Source organism: Budorcas taxicolor, chromosome 18 (genome assembly GCF_023091745.1).
Source record: "Budorcas taxicolor isolate Tak-1 chromosome 18, Takin1.1, whole genome shotgun sequence".
Taxonomy (NCBI): domain Eukaryota; kingdom Metazoa; phylum Chordata; class Mammalia; order Artiodactyla; family Bovidae; genus Budorcas; species Budorcas taxicolor.
The window spans coordinates 25,457,033-25,470,325 of NC_068927.1; the positions used below are offsets into that span (position 1 = coordinate 25,457,033).

Sequence of the window (13,293 nt, forward strand, 5' to 3'; positions counted from 1 at the left end):
ATGGACTGAGAAGCCTGGTAGGCTACAGTACATGGGGTCACAAAGAGTCGGACATGACTGAGCGACTTCACTTTCACTTAGTTGTCAAGGAGACTTCAAATTTGGGGTTCATTCTGCTGAGCTGTGGCTCTGACCCACAAATACATATTTGGTGTTGTGTTTGGCAATTTAACTTTTGAATATCAAGGATAGTTCTCTATCCTCCAATTAAAAAAATATCCTATGATAAACCATGAGGGCTTCCCAGGTGGTGCAGTGATAAAGAATTTGCCTGCCAGTGTAGAAGATGCAAGACACAGGTTCAGTCCCTGGGTCAGGAATATCCCCTGGAGAGGGAAATGGCAATCCACTCCAGTATTTTTGGGAAATCCCAACAGAGGAACCTGTTGAGCTACAATCCATGGGGTTGCAAAGAGTCAGACATAACAGAGCAACTGAGCACATGATAAACCATAAAGGAAAAGAATATTAAAAGAATGTATAATAAAAACTTAAAAATATTTTTAAAAGAATAGTTCTCTAAGCCCCGAAAGTGGTAAAGCAGGAGAGTGGCATTTATAAATGCAGAATACGCACAGAGTGACAAAGGTTGCTTGTTTGTCAAGAAAGGATGGTTGAGCAATATTAGATAGTACTTGTATTACCACATAAAAATGGCCTTCTCTCTTTTCTCCTCAGCATTCAACTTTGTGTGCTTACTTGGTGCCAGCCCTGCACAAGGGTGGAAGTTGAGGTAAGTGGTTCAAAATGTACCCTTGAAACTTGTGGTTTGGCCTTTCTTATCATAGTGAGTTTTCAGTCTGGAGAAATCAGATGTAGAAAGATTGTAAGTTAAGTTTGCCACCTTGAAAATAAGCCCTGTTCCTTTGCAAATTGTGTATCTAAACCCAAGCTGTCAGAACTAGCTCTTAAACTTGTGTTAGGAAGCACAACTTCCTAGCTTCGGGGAATTTCCAATATGTCACCACCCTGGTTGGCCATATTTTCATCACTCACTCCTATCTTTTTATTCCTTTTAATGCTGACAAATAGATTTAAGGGACTAGATCTGATAGAGTGCCTGATGAACTGTGGACAGAGGTTTGTGACATTGTACAGGAGACAGGGATCAAGACCATCCACAAGAAAAAGAAATGCAACAAAGCAAAATGGCTGTCTGAGGAGGCCTTACAAATAGCTGTGAAAAGAAGAAAAGTGAAAAGCAAAGGAGAAAAGGAGAGATATACCCATTTGAATGCAGAGTTCCAAAGAATAGAAAGGAGAGATAAGAAAGCCTTCCTCAGTGATCAGTGCAAAGAAATAGAGGAAAATAACAGAATGGAAAGACTAGAGATTTCTTCAAGAATATTAGAGACACCAAGGGAACATTTCATGCAAAGATGGGCTCAATAAAGGACAGAAATAGTATGGACCTAACAGAAGCAGAAGATATTAAGAAGAGGTGGCAAGAATACACAGAACTGTACAAGAAAGATCTTCATGACCCAGATAATCACAATGGTGTGATCACTCACCTAGAGCCAGACATCCTGGAATGTGAAGTCAAGTGGGCCTTAGGAAGCATCACTACAAAGAAAGCTAGTGGAGGTGATGGAATTCCAGTGGAGCTATTTCAAATCCTGAAAGATGATGCTGTGAAAGTGCTGCACTCAATATGCCAGCAAATTTGGAAAACTCAGCAGTGGCCACAGAACTGGAAAAGGTCAGTTTTCATTCCAATCTCAAAGAAAGGCAATGCCAAAGAATGCTCAAACTACTGCACAATTGCACTCATCTCACATGCTAGCAAAGTAATGCTCAAAATTCTCCAAGCCAGGCTTCAGCAATACATGAACCGTGAACTTCCAGATGTTCAAGCTGATTTTAGAAAAGGCAGAGGAACCAGAGATCAAATTGCCAACATCCACTGGATCATCGAAAAAGCAAGAGACTTCCAGAAAAACATCTATTTCTGCTTTATTGACTATGCCAAAGCCTTTGACTGTGTGGATCACAATAAACTGTGGAAAATTCTTCAAGAGATGGGAATACCAGACCATCTGATCTGCCTCTTGAGAAACCTGTATGCAGGATAGGAAAGTTAGAACTGGACATGGAACAACAGAGTGGTTCCAAATAGGAAAAGGGGTACATCAAGGCTGCATATTGTCACCCTGCTTATTTAACTTATATGCAGAGTACATCATGAGAAACGCTGGGCTGGAGGAAGCACAAGCTGGAATCAAGATTGTTGGGAAAAATATTGATAACCTCAGATATGCAGATGACACCACCCTTATGGCAGAAAGTGAAGAACAACTAAAGAGCCTCTTGATGAAGGTAAAAGAGGAGAGTGAAAAAGTTGGCTTAAAGCTCAACATTCAGAAACTAAGATCATGGCATCTGCTCCCATCTCTTCATGGGAAACAGATGGGGAAACAGTGGAAACAGTGGCTGACTTTATTTTTGGGGGCTCCAAAATCACTACAGATGGTGATTGCCACCATGAAATTAAATGACACTTACTCCTTGGAACGGAGAAGGCAATGGCACCCCACCCCAGTACTCTTGCCTGGAAAATCCCATGGACAGAGGAGCCTGGTGGGCTGCAGTCCATGGGGTCGCTAAGAGTCGGACACGACTGAGCAACTTCACTTTCACTTTTCACTTTCCTGCACTGGAGAAGGAAATGGCAACCGACTCCAGTGTTCTTGCCTGGAGAATCCCAGGGACAGGGGAGCCTGGTGGGCTGCTGTCTATGGGGTCGCACAGAGTCAGACATGACTGAAGTGACTTAGCAGCAACTCCTTGGAAGGAAACTTATGACCAACCTAGATAGAATATTGAAAAGCAGAGACATCACTTTGTCAACAAAGGTCCATCTAGTCAAGGCTTTGGTTTTTCCAGTGGTCATGTATGGATGTGAGATTTGGACTATAAAGAAAGCTGAGCACCTAAGAATTGATGCTTTTGAACTGTGGTGTTGGAGAAGACTCTTGAGAGTCCCTTGGACTGCAAGGAGATCCAACCAGTCCATCCTAAAGGAGATCATTCCTGAGTGATCATTGGAAGGACTGATGTTGAAGCTGAAACTCCGATACTTTGGCCACCTGATGCGAAGAGCTGACTCATTGGAAAAGACCCTGATGCTGGGAAAGATTGAGGGCAGGAGGACAAGGGAATGACAGAGGATGAGATGGTTGGATGGCATCACTGACTCAATGGACATGAGTTTGGGTAAACTCCAGGAGTTGGTGATGGACAGGGAGACCTGGCATGCTGTGGTCCATGGGGTCATGAAGAGTCAGACACAACTGAGTGACTGAACTGAACTGAATGCTGACCTCTGCCAAGTTTCATGATAAGCCTTCACATCCTGACCAAAGGAGCTACAGTAGCTGGTGGAACCCCTCAGCTTCTTGAAGATTTATGTTCTGTGAAATCTGAGAGATTGTGAGAGAGGCACAGTCAGAAACTCTCATTTTTAGAATAGTCTGTACATGGAAAACCAGAAGAAATCGTGTTATGTGAGCCATTAAGGCAGAAGAGCCATAAAGGCAGCTCATATCATCATTCACAGGACACTGTTTCACGTTCAGTTACAGTGGCAGGTGGGGAGTGGAGGAGTAATCAGAATATTCTGAAAATTCTGACCAGATTTTTAAGACTTTGAAGACTGATTCCAAGAACTCTGCTTAGTTTCTAGGGATAACATGGAATAATGGGCCTTTGAGTTCAGAATCTTGTTGGCTTTGGTGACACCCTTAGGTAGCTTCTGAAGAGAAAGGATCAGAATAATGGTTCTTCAGATTTTTGCTTGGATTTTCCAATTGCATCCACAGCTTTTGTAATGAAAACCTTAAGTTTGTATATGTAATTCAGAGTCCTGAGTCGGAGCCAGTGCTCTAAGTGACAGGACTGTGGAATTTAAGTTATAAGAATCTTATTTTACCTTGTTAGATAGCTTGGTTATTCAGCCATTTAGATGTCAATAATGCCAAATGTTGTAGGAGCTCAAATTATGTCAGAGTGAGTTTGACTACAATGAAATTTTTCTTGAGACTTGCAGGTTGCTTGTCTGCCATGAAGATACTTGTTTATTAATTACGTGTCACACTTCCCCACTTTTATAATCAGCTCAGTGTATCTCCGTGTGACCAGAAAACACTAGATCTTAGATGTTTCTAGAGAAACAGGTTTAATTTCCTGAGTATAAAATATGTATATAAAAATATATATATATAGTTCCTTCCTCTTAAGTTACCCCTCTTTAGCTAAGATCTGGCAGTAGATGTGGAAATGCACACAGAACTGTTCATTTTTTTTGTCTAGCACACATACCAGTGGTCACATTCTGTTACAACAGAGGTATGCAAATTCCTCGTGCTTTTGCCCTGACCATTGTTACCACATTTCCTTTCTGGGCCGTAGCTTGCTTTCTTTCTTTTCAATTACAGTATTTGCATCCTCCTACCAGTTCTTAGACCATTCAGATAATATTTCCTGCAAAGCAAAGAATATATCCTTTGTTCGACAACTTCACACTCAAAATAGCTTTCAGCCAGTTGAAAGCAGCTGAATAGGTAGGGATTTGAGGGGTAAGAATTGAAGATGGAAATTTGTGGAGTTAAAATTCGGTATTCTTGTTTTTGTTGTTGTTGTTTAGTCGCTCAGTCGTGTGCAACTCTTCTGTGACCCCATGGCCTGTGGCCCACCAGGCTCCACTGTCCATGGGTTTTCCCAGGCAAGAATATTGGAGTGAGTTGCCATTTCTTTCTCCAGGGAGTCTTCCAACTCAGGGATCAAACCTGCATCTCCTTCACTGGCAGATGGATTCTTTACCACTGCGCACCCAGGAAGCCCAAATTATTATTTTAATTGTAATTTGAAGTTTATGAGTCTACCTTTCACCCAGGGGACTCCTAGCTACTTTATGACTTTCGAATATGTTAATTCCTCACTGCTGCTGCTGCTGCTGCTAAGTTGCTTCAGTCATATCCAACTCTGTGCGACCCCATAGAAGGCAGCCCACCAGGCTCCCCCGTCCCTGGGATTCTCCAGGCAAGAACACTGGAGTGGGTTGCCATTTCCTTCTTCAATGCAGGAAAGTGAAAAGTGAAAGTGAAGTTGCTCAGTCGTGTCCGACTCTTAGCGACCCCATGGACTGCAGCCTACCAGGCTCCTCCATCCATGGGATTTTCTAGGCAAGAGTACTGGAGTGGGGTGCCATTGCCTTCTCTGAATTCCTCACTGGTGGGCTGTAATTGGAAAATGTATCCCAGAGCCCCACCAGGCACTAAGTATATGTGCACCATGGCTCAAGACTCTCACAAGGGACTTCCCTGGTGGTCCAATGATTATGACTCTATTTTTGCTTTGCAACCTTTCCAAATAAGTTCATCTGTACCATTTTTATAGATCCCAAGTGTAAGTGATATTATGTGATGTTTGTTTTTCTCTTTCTGACTTACTTCACTCTGTATGACAAGCTCTAGGTCTATCTACATCTCTGCAAATGGCACTATTTCAAAGAACTGCACATTTCTTAAGATTCACCTATTAAAATCCTTTTCTGTTACTTAGAGGAGGAGAAGATTGATTGTAGTATCATTACTAATCAATCTTCCTCTTGTCATCATTTATTTAATAGAAAGGAATGTGCTCATGTGGTCATTAAACAACGAATAAACCAGCTTTACTGGTTCAGAGTATTCTTGCAAAAGACTGGCTCTGGGTAACAGAGAGCCTTAAACAATGCTTGGGAGAATTGGGGCTTAATCTTGTGTGGAGTCTAAGGCCCTTGAGGAGGTTCTTTTGGGACCAAAAGTACAAAGGATGCTAGTGTGGGAAGCAGTCCAGTTAGACTCTGACCTCCTCCTCGTCTGGGTCAGAATGGTACGGAGTAAATAGGGTGAGGGGGGAGAGAAGATTGCAGTGAGGAGGGGAATGGGACTGGGGAGCCTATCTCAGGTGCAGTGGGAACGTGAATTGAAGTTCACATGGGATGCTGTAGGGTAGGAGAGATTTCCCTCTACCCATCCAGGTTAGATTCCTGGGTCTATGAAATAAACTGACAACAGGCTGATTAACAGCAGAAAAGATATATACAGATTTTTTAACTTTTCATATGGTATGCACAAGGGCATCATAGGGAATAAAAAGTGAATACCCAAAAAAAGTGAGATTTGAGTGCTTGTATACCTTTATTCTTGCCTGGAGAATCCCAGGAACGGGGGAGCCTGGTGGGCTGCCATCTATGGGGTAGCACAGAGTCGGACATGACTGAAGTGACTTAGCAGCGGCAGCATACCTTATTATTAATAATAAAAGCAGGAGAGGGAGGGCATAGGCCGCTTAGGGGAGAATAAATGATTTTTAAGAAAGAACAGTAGGCTCTTAGAAGAGATGGGAGATGTGATGGTGTGTGATAAAGTTTGTTTGGGTGTGATGTTGCCTTCTGGTCTCTTCCCCTCTGATGAGAGTCAGTCTTGCCTGTCTGATGAAACTCCCTAGGAGGAGATTTAGGACAATTAAGTTCTTTTTGGAAGATCTGTCATAGGCTGATAAGGGGAGTTCAGAGAAAGCCTCTCCCTCCATTGCTGTTTTTAAGTGTCTTCAGCTTAAAATAATCAATATATCTAAGAGGCATATTTGTTGTGGCATGTCCTGAACTCCTTCACTGTCTTCTTTCTAAAGTTGAAAATGAAGTATCATTGAAATGAAAGTGGAATTGCAACTTGAGACACAAGGACCATGTCTGAAACAGGAGAATAGGATGGCAGCAGGTCAAAGAGGGATATAAGAGGACTTCCAAGCAGCATGAGGTTCGATTTAAGTACCTTGATCCTCTCCCATCACATTGACAATAAAAAAAGAAAAAATATACTTGGTGTTAAGATCACATATTTTGGCCCACCTGCACAAACTAGAAGGATAAAAATTTTTTTTGTCTCATTGAAGCATGTGGGATCTTAGTTCCCTGACCAGGGATTGAACCCATGTCCCCTGCAGTGGAAGTGTGGCGTCCTAACCACTGGACTGCCAGGGAATTCCGAAAAAAGTACTTTTATATTTGGAGCCAGCATGGTCACCTTGAGAAATTACATAATTTTTCAAGCAGCTCCAAGGACTTGAACATGAATTTGTAGTAGCCTCAGCCAATGAGGTTTTGTACCTTTGCTGAGCATCTCTCAGTTAGCATCACTCTCTAACAGGAGGAGGAAGGCAGGATCAGGAGAGGTGACTGAGCATGTGATTAGCACCCTGCATGTGGCAGAAGTGGCAGATTTAGGTGGACAGAAAGGTCATATAGAAGTGTCTGACTCCCAAAGTCCAGTGTAGACAGGCAGACAGATGTTGCCAGGAGCGGGTGGATAGAGAGGGATGAATAGGTGCTGAGAGAGACCATCAGTTTCTTAGAGTTTCTGCATGACTAGGTCAAGGGAGGAGTAAACACTGATAGATAATGAGAAAGTCATGGAAAACCTTGTCAGAGGAGGAGATCAGAATGGCCAAGGCAGAGTTGAGAAGGGTATCTATGGCCAGGTGAAGGGGCTGTGAAATCAAGATAGGCCATCAGTGTGGATACTGATGATAGCAAGAGAAGATAAAGGTAGAAACTTTGTGGTAGAAAATTTCTGGTTGGGGTCACTGGGGTATTTAGGGGTGGATTAGGGTTCAGTGATAGATAATGGCAATCAGTTATCCTCTCTCTGGCTGATCTTCCTTCCAAATAAAAGATATGTTAACGCAGTGAACCTTGAATGACTTTGTACAAATTGGAAATGTGATGTAGAGGACAAAGACTTCTCCAAGGAGAAATGACTTATTAGAATTTCCACTGAACGGCTTCTCAGAAGGATTGGGGGCCTCCAAGACCTATGAGTGTCAAATCTAGACTGTTAATTATTTTGAACTCTCAGTGGAATTTGTTTTTGTGGAAAATATTTCCTGCACTGAAAGCAACCAAACTCATAGTTCATCGTATTGTGTTCAGTTAGCAGTAATACAGCAATTTATTTTTTTAGGGTTTTCACTTTGTGCTATTATGACCCACCAATCAAGTGTATTATAAATGATCCTTTGGCTTTTTAAAAATGAATAGTTATTTGACAATTTAGAACTTTAATTGATCATATTATTTTGTTAGTTTTTCTGTGAACATCTCTTTTAACATAGTTTCTCTCTTGGATTTCATCCTAAGCAACTGTAAGAGATTTTAACTTGAACAGGATGGAGGTAACTTTTGGAAATAGTTGCAGATTGTTTGTTGCTCTGGATATATAAGTGATGTGGGGACCTCTGGTGGCTTAGTTTATTTTTCCAGCTTAAAGAATGACTGGGTACTAAGTGAAAATCTAGACTTAGAAGTCCAGTTGAAAAGGACGGAATCTAGTCAAATTTTTTCCTTTGACAGTAGAGGTAATTGAGGCCTATAAAGGCTAAATGACTTTTCCAGGATCTCGCATAGCAGAGCCAAGGCGTCAACCCAGGCCCATGCTTTCTCCGCACTGTGACATTGTCCTCTTGGAGAGGATGTTAAAAAAAAAAACATGAGAGGTAAAATGACATTATCCTATGATTTCTGTCCATTTTATCCTAAAAATGTCCCTTGGGGCCATTCTGGCCTCTACATCCCCCCTCCCTCTGCTCATGTTATTACCATCACTCACAGGTTGATTGCAGTTGTCTCCAGGGCTCCTCCCTGCTCTGGTTCTCTTCCCCTTTGGTTATCCACTCCCTGCCACCGAAAGTGAAGTGAAATGAAGTCGCTCAGTCGTGTCTGACTCTTTGCAACCCCATGGACTGTAGCCTACCAGGCTTCTCCGTTCATCGGATTTTCCAGGCAAGGGTACTGGAGTGGGTTGCCATTTCCTTTTCCACCTGCCACCGAAGTTACTGCTCAAAAACTTGGACCTGGTCATTTCACTCCCTTGTTTAAACTTTATCTCTGAGTCACCATTACCTGTAGACTTCTTAAATATGATTAACAGGCTTGAAAACAGATCTGTGTGAGTCCAAAAGTGGTGTTATTTATATAAATCTTCACTTTTCTTTCAAGCTGTGACCTGGTCATTTGTGTATGGCCTTAGCTATATTGTTTAACCTCTCAGAGCCACATTCTTTACCTGTCAAAGGGAAATGGGTAGAATTTGCCTCATGAAATTGTTGAAAGGGTTCGTCACATAAAACCCTTTATATAGGAATGGATAAATAAGATGTGGTACATACATATATACAATGGAATATTACTCAGCCATATAAAGGAACAAAATTGAGTCATTTGTAGAGATGTGGATGGACCTAGAGACTGTCATACAGGGTGAAATGTCAGAAAGAGAAAAACAAATATCATATATTGTTGCATATCTGTGGAATCTAGAAAAGGGGTATAGATGATCTTAGTTGCAAAACAGAGACACAGACACAGAGAACAAACGTATGGGTTGGGGGGAACGGAAATAGGGTGGGATGAATTAGGAGACTGGGATTGAGAGATACACACTATTGATATTAGTTTAAAATAGGTGAGAACCTACTGTAGAGCACAGGGAACTCTACTCAGTGCTCTGTGGTGACCTCAATGGGAAGGAAATCCAAAGAAGAGGGGATATTCGTATACCTAAAACTGATTTGCTTTGCTGTATGACACTAACACAATTATAAAGCAACTACACTCCAAAAGAAGTTAATTTAAAAAAAAAAACACCTTATATAAACTGCCCAGCACACAGTAGGTGCTTGAAGGATGGTGACTCTTATTGTGGACTTAGCTCACTGTGTCATGCATTTCTCTCCCACTGCATGAAGATCTCCTTGAGTGCAGAACTTTCGTGTCCTGTTCTCAAGGCTTAGTGCGGTACCTGGAAGACACCAGGTGCCTAAGAAATATTTTTTAAATGGAAATGAGCCATGAAATCTTGAGCAATTCATTTAATCTTTGTGAACCCCAACTCCTTATGACTAGAACTGAAAGGATTAGAGAAATAAAACAATACATATTGAACACCTAGCATGGTGCCTGGTTCATAATTGTTAAACAGTGGCTATTGACAAGATCATGCTTATCCTCAAAGAGTCAAGATCAAGTGTTAGCTTTTCTGTAAAACCTCTTTGATTGCTTTGCCCAGCCCCTTGACCAAATTAATAATTTCCTGTCACTCATGCTCATACTCCAGGAGAGCTGTAAAATATGACAGACAGGCCTTGGGCTGAATCCTGGTCATGAGACCTATATAACTTTAAGTAAGTTAATTAAGCTTTTAAGCCCTATCATTAAGGGTAATGATAGTTTGTGTTCTGTCAGTCTACCCTATTAAAATATGTATCTTCTTTAGAGCAGGAGTTAGAGTCCTATTCTTCTTACCTGATACATAGTAGGTGCTCAAAAAATGTAAAATGACTTAAATACAGTACCAAAACCTTGTTAATGTTAGAAAACTATAATCAAAAACAAGGACAGCATCAATGAGGTATCACAGAATATCACGTGGAGAAAAAAAGTAAAATTTAAAATGATAAAGGAAAACATGATGTTAGACAAAAGATAGAAAGCCTACATAGGGTTAAAAAACAAGCAGAAGAAATAATAAAACATAAAGTTTGATCAAGTGATAAAGTATGACTGATATAGGAATGGATAGAGAAGATAAACTGCAAAAAACAAAGTGCTACTCCTAATAACATTTTCAAACACAGAGGCTGGTTGGGAGAAAAGGCAGCTTTGAGAATAAGATCTGAGCAGTTTCAGCTTTAGAACTTCCAGAATTCCAGACATTGACTCATTTCATCCTCACCACAACCAGGGATGTGGGTGATCATAGCCCTCTTTTTAGAGTTGAGGAGACAGTTCAGAAAACCTAAAGGTCATAATAGTTAACATACAGAAAGACCCAGAGCTTGAATTCACATCTGAGTCCAGGCACAGTGTGTTCTTTACATTCTATCTTGTAACCTGTGTGCTAGAAAGGCAGGGGATTTCATATAATGACAGCTTATAAATTAATTTATGTAGCAATTAAAATATTAGGCCTCACAATTATAATGGAAAGGTTTATTTGCCTTTCAGTTTATGCCTGTTCAAGTACCAAGTGATGAAGAAAGAAGTGATCCTGTCCTTTTTGCCAGTACAATCCGGAATGTAATGGCAGAGTAAGTATCTATATATGATTGTAATCAGTAAATACTTTTAAATTATTGGTAAATGACATTTACTATTGTTTGAAGTTTTTGTTTTTTCTTTCTGAGGGCCTCATTCCCCAACTCATTTTGGTAAGGAAAAAGAATGTGCCCAGGAATGTAGTCAGTAAGACAATCTATAAATATTTTCCCAGATGTAACCCCAAACTATTGGAAACGTGCCTCTGCCAGAATGGGAGCAGGAAGGATACATGACCCAGAAGAAACCAGCCAGTGACTTCCAAAGGGTGGATTCCCCCAACCTGGCCTGTCACCATCAGACAAAGGATGGTCTGAACAGTCGTGCCGTGACCCACCTTCTATCCTCTCAGCCTCCATGTAGCTGCTGAGGCCGGGTGTTTCAAAGGCATAAATGATTACAGCACTAAAAGGAAAAAGTCTGCAAGGGAGTACACTAGCTGCCTAAAAAAGGGGGGAAATCACCCTCACTAAGGGAATGGCTATAAATTTAGGATTTAGAAACTGCAAAACATAAGCCAAGTGTTTTCCTGCACATAAAGGAGTTTTAACTGGGTGCTTTTCTGATTATATAAATTACCTCTCCTCCTATAATGAAAGAATGTGTTATATTGAGTTGTTTTTTTCTCAAAAACCCTAATGAACTTTTTGGCCAACCCAATACTGTCCCTGCCACCCAGGCAGTCTCAGAGCCCTCCAGGTGTGTACATGCTTTCCCAGTACCACCTCCCTCAGTCATGTCCAGCAGTGGGTTTGGAGCTAATAAACCAGCTGTATTTATTCTGTTAGTGAAAATGCAATGAGAACTCTGAGTTTAGCTTCATAGCTGAATTTGGCATTATAAACAAGATTATATATATCAGTATGTTTATATATATTATATATATTAATACTTCACAGGAAACTAACTTTATTTTCAAAAAAATAAATGTCTAAGTCTTTGGCTGAAAAAGTTTTGTTACTCTATGTTCCAGCATGTAGTTGATTTACCTAGTTTCTTGAGCAGCTACAAAATTTGCTTTGATATTGTTTTCTTCTCTCTTCCCTTGTGTTTTCATACTAGCTTATGTCCAAAAGTTAGGAAGGAAGATAAGTATAAGGAAATGACATAATTTATATGAGATATTTTGGCTTCCTGAAATGTCTGAAAACATTTTTTTGTGTGTGCCTAAAAACAGAGGAAGGATTTGTTTAAGCATCCTTTTCCTGGATTTGGAGGCGTGGAGGTAAAAGGGCCTTGGATAAAGAATAAGGAAGCAGATTTCCCTGGTGGTCCAGTAGTTAGGACACCATGCCTCCAGCATAGGTGGTGTGGGTTTGATTCCTGTTTGGGGAACTAAGATCCAATATGCTGTATGGGGTGACCAAAAAAAAAAAAAAAAGAGTAAGAAAGACCTCAATTAGTTGCACAAGCTTGGACAAGTTCCCTCCAAAGTTCCTTTCCTCATGTGTAAAAGTGGGAGTTCTAATCCTTGCTTGGCCTTTCTCATGGTTTTGCTTATTATGAGAGTTAAGTAGGAAAGTATTTGTTGAATGCGTTTGAAATGGTAAAGAGCCAAATCAAAGTAAGTCATGGTGGTCAACCACCAATAAATATTTACCAAGCGCTGTGCTAGACCATTTACTTGTGTTATCTAACATGATCTTCACAGCAGCTCTGAAACAGGTAAGGAACAGAGGCTCTGAGGGCGAAGCGCTCTGTCCAAGACCATGGTGGCTAGTGAGAGTCTCTGGCATGCGTGCTCCGTCACTAAGTCACGTTCAACTCTTCTGCAGCCCCATGGACTGTAGCCCATGGACTGTAGCCCACCAGGCCCTTCTGTCCACGGGATTTCCCAGGCAAGAATACTGGAGTGGGTTGCCATTTCCTCCTCCAGGGGAACTTCCCCACCCAGGGATTGAACCTGGGTCTCCTGCATTGGCAGGCAGGTTCTTTACCACTGAGCCACCAGGGAAGTGAGAGAGTCTCTTGACTGGGATTCAGAACCATACTTCATGTTACCAAAGCCCAAGTTCTTGACTGTTTTGTTCTGTTCACTGTTATAATTCCTGGAGTGTTTTTTAATTCTTCGTATGTTTTACACCAAATAGTTATTAATCAAAGCATCTTAGTTGCAAGTAAGAAAAAAATGTTTATTCATATTGCATTCGTTGAAA

At 41.1% G+C, this 13,293-nt stretch overlaps 1 protein-coding gene and 1 non-coding gene across 2 annotated transcripts in view; one reads left to right on the plus strand and one right to left on the minus strand.

Moving 5' to 3' along the window:
• LPCAT2 (lysophosphatidylcholine acyltransferase 2) overlaps positions 1 to 13,293 on the plus strand; it is a 64,472-nt gene that overhangs the window by 16,352 nt on the left and 34,827 nt on the right. Inside the window, exons 8-9 of the mRNA XM_052656276.1 lie at positions 679 to 733; positions 11,048 to 11,130. Coding sequence (XP_052512236.1) covers positions 679 to 733; positions 11,048 to 11,130 — 138 coding nt within the window. The remainder of the gene's footprint in view (positions 1 to 678; positions 734 to 11,047; positions 11,131 to 13,293) is intronic.
• TRNAG-GCC (transfer RNA glycine (anticodon GCC)) lies at positions 13,020 to 13,091 on the minus strand. The gene has a single exon. It is a non-coding gene; the product is annotated as a tRNA-Gly (tRNA).